At 35.3% G+C, this 9917-nt stretch overlaps 1 protein-coding gene across 1 annotated transcript; it reads right to left on the bottom strand.

The window, feature by feature from the left end:
* Positions 1-4859: 4859 nt before the first annotated feature.
* Positions 4860-9604, bottom strand: LOC144716117 (Haloacid dehalogenase-like hydrolase (HAD) superfamily protein). The gene is made up of 8 exons (XM_078591169.1): positions 9252-9604; positions 8985-9055; positions 8106-8264; positions 7446-7512; positions 6497-6592; positions 6173-6219; positions 5930-6010; positions 4860-5155 (listed from the first exon to the last, which is right to left on the bottom strand). The coding sequence occupies exons 1-8, from the start codon at positions 9570-9572 to the stop codon at positions 5032-5034; spliced, it is 966 nt and encodes a 321-aa protein (XP_078447295.1). The 5' UTR covers positions 9573-9604; the 3' UTR covers positions 4860-5031.
* Between the last annotated feature and the right edge of the window lie 313 nt (positions 9605-9917).

The following is a 9917-nucleotide window of genomic DNA, read 5'->3' as shown; positions in this document are numbered from 1 at the left end:
CCACAAATGGATAGAGTAGGTAAACATATAACCACCCTTAAAATTTTAGTACAATAATTGTATTGGATCGTTTGATATCATGATTTTAAGTTGGAACAATATAGGACACTGATTTATTCTCCCCTCTTAAATCCTTGTAACAGATCGCTAGTGCGGTACAAAATCTCATTTTTCTTGAAGTACATTTTTAAATACATATGTGAATTAAAGCTTCAATCCTTCACTATAACATGTCGTATTATTCCTCAAAATCTGTCAATGATTCACATATGTCATGCTTTCCATTATTTGTAAACACATGTTCTCAAATATTATGAAAAGTCCCCAATCATTGGCTTTAAAATATGTATTTGAAGTCATGTGCCATCACATGTATCTAAAAAAAGTTGAAGAAAATGAATTTTTTCAGATTAAATGTACCTTTTTACTTTCATGAATACAAACCAATGCATCACACACTTTCCGGTATCAAATAATTATAAGTTATTTATATAACAAATCAACATAGGCATGGGCTTTTAAGGTTGAAATTAAATATTATTATTTATTTTCCTATGTTCTGATTTTATGTAATTTATTGATTCTGATACTAACTCACATGCCTCATTAGATTCAAGTGATTTTTTCATAAATTACTTCAGTAGTTTGAAAGGCACAGTTTAAATACAAACGGGAGGACAGGAAGATGAAACCTATTGAACTCCAAAGAAATATGGCAGAGCAGAACAGAAATTCTAACCATGTCCCGGATCATGAAAGGCTGATACACAAGAAGTTCATTCTTGAAGCTAATTTATGCCCATTTAAGAGTGGGGTCAACTAAAATAAATAATTGTGGAACAAACCCATGCTTTAAAATTTAAATGTTTTCAGTTTTAGGAAGGAATGTGGATCTATGTTGGCAATCAAGGTATCTTAGATCTCCAAAACCCTGGAATGAAATCCAATTTTTGGGAGAGTTAGGCCTCTCCTTATCTCCCATTTTCATTCATAATTTAATATATATTTACCTAAAGCCTCATTTCATTAAAACTCAAAGAATAAATAAAAAATAATCTACATGAAGCAATAGAATCAAGTGGGGTTAGTCTTAAAAAATAGTAAGGACTCAATAAACAAATTATTATAAAATATATGAAACAAATTATTATAAACTATATGAAATTATTAATTATTTATGTTTTCTATCCTTATTGATAAATATTATAAAGTATATTTGTAGGAAGGCAAATAAATAATTAAAATAATGCATAGTCAGACATAATTATCACTATGTAGTTGATATTTCCACATAGATGATGGAAACATATGTGGCCGGCAAGCCAATCACACATTCCACATCTCGTTCCATGTTCATTAATACAACACATTCATTATAGTGCACGTGTGATGCTTATAATGAAGTCCATGAATACATGATTGGACTTAGTGAATTATGATGAGATCTTAATACGGAGATCGCTAGTCTTTAAGCATGTTTTCTAAACATTCCTATTCGAAGGATACACGAGAACGACATCAAAATATCCTGACAGAATAGCACTATCTAGCCTCACTCATATGATGAGTATGGCCGGTCCCGTACTCATTAGTGTGGTGACACTAGGGATAGATAATGGGTGCGCTTTAGTGGAAAGAGTTCACTAAATTGATCCATACGAATCCCTCCATGGTATTATACCGACTTGTCAATCAGGTCGATTCATGTCACGGTTGTGTAAGTGGTCCTTAGACCTGAGAAACCAAAGATGTATTGTGGACGGATGGTTGTACTTTGACTATGGTCAACGAGTCTCTAATCATGGGATTCTAAACAGTCTTAGTTCGGGTACATCAAGAAGTTCATGAAGATGATTGAGTGGTCAAGATGGGATCGTCCACCCTCAGTATAAGAGGTGACAGCTCAAGGAAGACGATGCAATGAAGTCCTTGGCCAAGGCGGTGAAATATCGGAGAAGAGTTCTCTAATGATTTCCGAATGCATTAGTACTAACTCGGATGAGGGTTTGACAGTTGACAATGCCCTAGGTTGTCCAAGGAGCGTCATGTGGATGAGGGACTATACATATACGGTAACTGATGATGAACAGGTTCCATGAAGTGAGTCGATACACACTCCTTTGTATCTTCTAGAACACGAGGTATACCTTGGCACCCCACGTGTTTGAGACTCGACCTATCGATTGGGTTAAAATCAATCTGATATTAATTAATCTTTATGATGATATATTCAATTAATTTGGAAGGCCAATAAAGGTTTTTGGGCCATTGGATTCGTTAACTAGACTGATACATGGGCCTAGAGGGTCACACGCAAATGGTCTTTTGGACGTGGGAAGATATAATTAAGTTTTGGGAATTTTTATGAAAAATAGCCACCTAATATAAATAGGGGAAGGCCCTGAACGAAATTCACCCAGGCCAGAATTGTTCAGGGGCCGTTCCCCCTCCCCACACCCCCTCTCCATCCCCGATGCGATCGGGACGACGTAACGACGACGATAGAGATTGAACGGGGCTCGTCAATTAGAAGGAGATTCGAAGTGGCGAGGATCGCGTGGATACATCGATAGGCTGAAAACTTGAGCAGCTAGACTCATCTCACTCTGGGATCCAAGAAATCACGGATGCGATCCATGCAAAGGTACATCGTTTCATGTTTTTAATGATGCCGTTCGATGCTGCAAAAGTTTTCCGCTGCGTGTCGATTTGATTTCTTCATCCATGTCAAGGCCTCTAGAACCCAAAAATTTCCACATAGATGACAATCATCCCAATGCATCAAACCACACTAAAAAATTCTTCATACGGCGAACATTACACCATTTTTTGTCCATCACAGCCCACCAGCCTAACTCTGCTACCAGCTGGTGTGACAGTGTCCATAAATTATGCCCTGATAATGGGTACCTCACACAAATTGTACCACTAGAGTGCTAGCCAAAGGTACTTGAATTTGTTCGCATTTTCCTTGGGCTCTAAGAATGCCTATAAATTTTCTAAAATCTTATAGCATTATTATTATCTATTATAAATAAATTAAATCAATGAAATAAATAAAAATTTGAAAAATAATTTTATTTCATTGGTTTAAAATAGTTTCAAATACTTTTTTCAATTTATTTACTTTGATTTTATAAAAAATAACCAAAAGGTGCCATTAAAATATATGTTAAACAAAATTTAGTGTCTTATTACCTATTTCTCATGAATTTGACATTTACCCAGTGTTGAGGAGATTTATAACTTGTTTGATAAGTCAGGGCCCTAAAATTACGTATTTTTTCCCAAACGCGGGTTTAATAGACGGGTTAGCAATTGGTATTAGGATGGTGCATAATAAAGGACATAAAAGAAGTTTCTTAAAAGATGTTCCTATTGAGGAGGAAGGACTATCAGGAACCTTGTGATGGAACATTTCCCATGTAATGGCTCCACCCATAAAAATTCCTGATATCATTTAGAGCGATCCCCTTTCATCAGTATTTTTGTCATGAATGTATATCCCATTTCATTATATTCCTTGTCTACTCTTATGCTTTACATTGGCTAGCATCGTGAACAAAAAAATTGTTCACAAGGTATTTCAAGATATTTGAAGGTTTTTCACAATAATTTGATGTATCCCTCCTATATAAGTGTATTTAGACAATAATTTGAAGGTTTTTCAAGATACTTGAAATCATACACCATTTTCCCTAGGATAAGTAACTTGGGAGGTCTCTGTAGAGCATGGAGACCCAAGGTCAGTGTTTTCCTTCTATTGCCATTCATAATTATTCTTCTATATAAAACCTGTTCAAGTTTCAGAATTTTATTAATCATATAAAGACAAAAGATTCATCTTCACATATATGTTATACTAATTATTTTTATGCATCGTGTCATCTCACACCCATCTTATATTAATAATGCTTACCTTATATGTATATTTTTTATCCGTACATATTATTTTTATACATCAGTCATATCCATTTATTCATATCACAATCTTTCATCATTCAATTGTCTTCCCCCTCCTTTAGTCTTTCTTTTCTCACTACCTTAGATCCTTGAGAAATCTTCCCTTGTTTTGTACCTAAGTTGGGAAAATATGTCAATTGTTATGTTAACTTAATTAGTCAAAACCCTAAATTTAGTTCATTATGGCTCTATACCTAGAACCCAAGCTAGTAGAACTTGCATAGAATATGATCTATCTCTCTTTTTTCATCATGTAACTGAACTTATTTATTTCAAGATTTTACCATCCAGTTGTTCATAAGTTTGGATCACAAACTGGTCTAGTTTTTTATTTATTCTCCTCAAACGAAGACGTTTGCACTACTCAGAAGATGATTTTGTCAAAATATAGTTTGTGGACATGGATTTACTTGTTTTGCATTATTCTTGTCATGACGAAAAACAAATCATTTATGGATACCAGTTTCACTCTCTTCGATCTTGAGACACTTATTAATTATTAACCTAATAACATCACTGTTCTTACAGTGATGCCTTCACATTTTCAATCAATGAATTATCTGGAAAAATTTAATACTAATCTCATTCAACCTTAGAAGGGGAGAAAATTATTTTATAGTTAATAACATAAGTGCTTTTCAATCATCTAGGTCAACAACATGTTTAATCGATGATTAAATCTTGAATAACCAAATACCTTCATTTTCTTGAAAAGATAATAAATTAGCCTCATTAAATATCTTTGTCTAAACACATCTTTGGGGAAACGTAATTATTAAAACAACATCAAGAAATTACAGTATCCACTTAAGATGAATTTCAGAGAAATTTCACAACTCTGACTTAATTAATTGCACAACATAAACAGAATTTAGGAAAACACCTTCACAGCAGAATTGGGCAGAAGCAAAATCAAGGAAATAATACAGAGAAATTTCCTTAAGATGAATTTACAGAGAAATTTCACAACTCTGACTTAATTAATTGCACAACATACAGAGACTTTAGAATAAAAACCTTCACAACAGAATTGGGCAGAAGCAAAATCAAGGAAATAAGACTCCAATATTAACTAACCAATTGCTTCTCAAGCAGCTTGCCGCAGAAATTCAAGTCAAAGCGGATTTCCGGTGGATCACCGATACAGTCAAAGACGGCATCGGCACTTACAAAGTCCTCATCGGCAGTATAGCTACAAGAAAACAAGTAATCATAGTTAGTTGTGCATTTTATGTCCATAGATGAACATTAAAGTTAAGTGCCCTTCAACTGATATGGTAAAAAAAAATAATTACATACTGGGAAAAAGCATGTCTATTCATAGAGAAGAATGATAAAATGAAACTTTTCAGCGAGGAAACGTATCAAGTAATGAAGAGTGAATACACTGTAGTGTTTTATAAAAGAGTCAAGTAACATTATTCTAGATTAGTTTAATAGTATAATAGATGGAATCAAATGTTTTTTTTTTTGAAAGATGATTTAAGGCAGTCACACGACAATGTGGAAACTTACCAAGTAATGAAGAGTGAATACTCAAGTAACGATATTTCTAAATTAGTTTATTAGTATAATAGATGGAATCAAACGTTTTTTTTTTTTTTGAAAGATGATTTAAGGCGGTCACACGATAAAGCAGAAACGTACCAAGTAATGAAGAGTGGATACTCTTTAGGATTTTAAAAAAGAGTCAAGTAACATTATTCCAAATTAGTTTATTAGTATAATAGATGGAATCAAATGTGTTTTTTTTGAAAGATGATTTAAGGCGGTCACACGACAAAGTGGAAACGTACCAAGTAATGAAGAGTGGATACTCTTTAGGATTTTACAAAAGAGTCAAGTAACATTATTCTAAATTAGTTTATTAGTATAATACATGGAATCAAATGTTTTTTTTTTGAAAAATGATTTAAAGCGGTCACACGACAAAGCGGAAACCACCCGAGATGGAGTCAAATGTTACCTGCTCTTAGTTACAATACACGTCATTCCTGCAGATTTGGCGGCTGTAAGACCGATAGCACTGTCTTCTACCACAACGCATCTGCGCATCACCAAAGTTTGATAGTTATATGACTTTGTTAAAATAAGTTTCAGAGATTTGAAAATTGTAACGAACTATGTACAGATGTCACAGGAAGTATCTAGTGAAGGAGGATGATACTAAGAGGATAACAATGTTTTATAAATAGACTTCATTCAGTACCTTGACGGCTCAACACCAAGAGTGCTCGCAGCCAGCAAATAAATAGCCTGGAAAATGACAAGTATTTAGCAACTGTGATATGTGACAAGTCAAGGCAGATGGAAAGGAATGTAAATATGTGAGTTTATCCCAAAATTTTGTTCTCCCAACAATCCTCTCCAATCTACAAAAAGCAAGCATAAATTGTAATACCTATTCCATCGGCACTGACAAACGTAAATAATATATAGCATAATTTTTTTTTAAAAAATAAGACCAATAAATTTTTATGACAAAACCCACTTCCAAAGAATATGGAAACTTGAACCATGCAGAGTTATTTACCGGATCAGGCTTTTTCTTTGGAACAATATCGCCTGCAAAAATCAAAATTTTCTCCGCTTGTTGAGGTCCAAGCAAGAAGGACACAATGGCAGAAACCTGAAAAAATTCAGATTGTTTAGAGCGATGAAAAGTTTAGAGAAGATGAGAAAACAGGACTCGTGAATTGGCTCAATAGAGTAAGTTCTGTTTGGGTGCGTGCAGGTTTTGCAGCAGAAAATATTTGTTTTGGGATGAAACAGAGAGATTGCCCAGTTACACAAGGCAGATGAAAATTTTATTAAACACTTGCAGAAAATCATGAAATATGTTTTTGCAAGCAGTCTAATGTAGTCCATGCAAACCATTGTGTGACTTACTGGTTGAGACAAGTAATTCTATTCCCTCTTATAATCTTGTTGTCTCTATTCTTTTTCACTTTTCTTCCAAAAGTTCCCCTTTTTCAAATCTCCTATAAAAATCTGTCAATTCTTAGTAATGATTAGAACGATATATTAAGGACTTGTGTTTCACCTAGTTCAAAATAGTGGAAAGAATTTTTCAAGATGATTCGTGCCTCATTTAGATCTATCAAGAATCAAGAAGAGAAGATAGGAGAAGGTAGAATGGCCTAAGCCTCGAGAATTTCCAAATATGGAAATTCTTGCCCTCATTATGGCTAGACACAGTCCAATCGTGCCAAGAAGACCCTCACTGATCATTCATCTGATAGTGTGTTTAGGTACATTATTCATATTTATAAACGTCAGGTAAAGGCAGAAAATCATGAACTTTCCTGTCCAATTATTTAAAAAGGACTCTTATGGGCCTTTTTTGATAAGTCTTTAATAGGACTCGATCAGAACACCATTAATAACACAAATGTTTGAGGTATTCTAGCTCAAACTAGAATATCTCAAACGATTTAAAGGAGTGAAAGTAAGAGATAAGCTGAAAGTCTGAATTTCCATACCGCCTTTTCATTTGAAGTACTGCAAACGGCAACTTTGACCCCTTTGCTCAAGGCTTCATTGATCAATCTGCATGTTATAGATTTTGCATTAGAAATGAAAAGCTTTTCTGGGCTAAAAAAAATTATGAAGTCTCCACAGAAACATAGTATTACAATTATTGGGTCGTTTCATTTATACCAGTAAATTATAAATTTGGTTCACGCAAAAATTCTCTGTTTATGACAAACTACACACAGTGTTTGGTTAACAGATAATCCCAATGACTTATGCCATGTATTTTTATCAGAATGGATTAATTAACTCAGAGGAGAAAACTAGTCAAGGTATTCTTCGAACAGTTTAACGTTCTAAGTGTTATCTTTAAAAAAATGATTATATATTGAAACAGACAATAATGCATTTTAAACTGATGATTGCAAAAATTGGCATTGAGTTACTCATATTTAAAGTATTGGATTTTCATGCCCGCTCTTGGAACAGAAAAAAATCACCTCTACAATTAATGATGTCACCGAATAAAAGTGATCTCAACAAATGAGCAACATAGATGGTGAGAACAGTATAAAGTGAACGTATCTTTAATTCCACTCGCAGAAGAATAAGAATATTTCTGAAACCATCTCAAACAGAATTTAGTGAAGAAGAGCAAATTAACTGACCTTTCCACACCTGGTCTAAGAGGAAGTAGCCTTTTCTCGATGAGAGCCATAAAGAGGACAGTTTTTCTCTTGTGAAGAGAAGCAATGAAGTCTTTCCTTTCCTCTTCAGTCTTGGGAGCATTCTCCGGCCACCCAGTTTTGTTAAAGTATGCTGTCATTCTAGTTACATAAACCAACAGAAAGAATGCAGTCATCGGCCTAGAATTTCGATCCCTCCCTTGTAAATAAATAAAAAAATCCATATGGAGTGAAATATTCATACCAATGAAATAAAATTGAACTAACCAAGACACATTACTCATCTTAGTTGACCTAAACGATCGAAATAAATTGTTGCATCAGAGCTGAGTAAAGAACGAATGTGCAATGCTAGGCCTATCCTCAAATTCTCAGTTTTATTTAAGTACGTTTTATCTTAGTAAGACAAACAGTAGAAATTTACAGCCAGGAGTGAAGAATGAATAGCAATCCTATGTCTAGATTTAGAAGTCTTAGTAAAGAAAAATAGTAAGTAAACTCAAAGCTTCACGCCAGATTAAATGATTTTTTTCTAAACCAGTGAACATAATAATTTTAGGTATTTATACAAAACAGAAGAAATAAGTCGTTTCAGCACCCTTCAGTAAAGAATATATTTCCAAAGATATAACTTCTGATAAAGTCCAAATCAAGATAAATAGTTTATAAAGTCGATGTTTCAGATATCATGGTATGAGAAATATATCAGATCGAGGAGCACATTAGATTACACCTCAGACTCTCTCCATCAGAAGCATTTGTCAAATTTAATTTCTTTTCTAACATTCTGTGATCCTGAAGCTAAAAAAACTCCAATGCACTAAGATGTTGAAACTCAAATCTCATAAATTTCCGATGTACCTCTCTTTTCCTCCCCCAATCTTTAGCAGCTCTCCATACAGCTCCTCATCCCAGGTGACGCCCAATTCTTTCTGACAACGTATGATCCTAACTTTCAGTAACCACGACGTTGAAGAAATCATACAAATTGTAAGATTAAAGCGCGAACTACATAAATGACTAAAGATATCTGAAGAAAATCTGCAAAGTCCCTTCAATCATTCAAATTCTATTTAAGATAGAAGCACAAGATGATCAAGAAAGTAAAAAATTATGTTAAAAGCAAACCTCGGCGAAGGTATCGTTGAAGGAGATGCGATGCCCGTCCTTCTCGGTGTCAACCAGCACGCCATCACAGTCGAACAAGAGGGCCGCCGGCAAAGTAGAAGAAGCAGAAGACGAATCCGAAGAAGCCGACGAACAAACAACGCTCTCCCGCCGCATCTCTCGGCCATTTCTCCATCGAAATCCGACAACTTTCGACGACGAATTCGAGAAAACTTGCCTGGCAGAGATCGAAGCGGATGCAACGGAGAGAGGCTTAGCAGGCGCGATTCTCCCTGGGGAAGTGTGAAGAGCGGAGGCGGCGTAGGCGATCGCTCCTGCCATGGCTGGGCGAAGAAGACGAAGATCTCTGATCTTCTGGTAATCGCGATCGGTTTTAAATGGTTGCGTGTGGAGGAAGAAACCCCCGCCAACGGCTCGTTTCTCTGTGGGGCCCACTACCTTATCTTCTCCAAAAACCCCGGCCCACTAAGCTCAAGCTTAGGTAGTCACTGGCTTAGCTTAGCTCTTATCACTAGCTTAACTTATCACCAATTTAGCTTATAAGTTGCTACAGTGGATGAGGTCTATCCATCGTCCCTTCCGTTCGTCATAGGGATGAGGTCCATCCGTCATCCGTTCCGTTCGTCGTAGGGATGAGGTCCATCCGCCATCCGTTACGTTTGTCAT

This window comes from Wolffia australiana, chromosome 20 (genome assembly GCF_029677425.1).
Source record: "Wolffia australiana isolate 7733 chromosome 20, ASM2967742v1".
NCBI lineage: Eukaryota > Viridiplantae > Streptophyta > Magnoliopsida > Alismatales > Araceae > Wolffia > Wolffia australiana.
The sequence above is the reverse complement of the archived record's forward strand: the minus strand, read 5'-3'. Positions and strand labels throughout refer to the sequence as shown.

Bases quoted from the DNA above. Each gene is read 5' to 3' on its own strand.
- LOC144716117 (XM_078591169.1), bottom strand. From the start codon at position 9,572: ATGGCAGGAGCGATCGCCTACGCCGCCTCCGCTCTTCACACTTCCCCA. The intron at 7,513-8,105 runs GTCAGTTAATTT...TATAACATGCAG, and splicing joins CTTAGACCAGGTGTGGAAAG to ATTGATCAATGAAGCCTTGA. The intron at 6,011-6,172 runs GTACTGAATGAA...GGTGATGCGCAG, and splicing joins CTTGGTGTTGAGCCGTCAAG to ATGCGTTGTGGTAGAAGACA.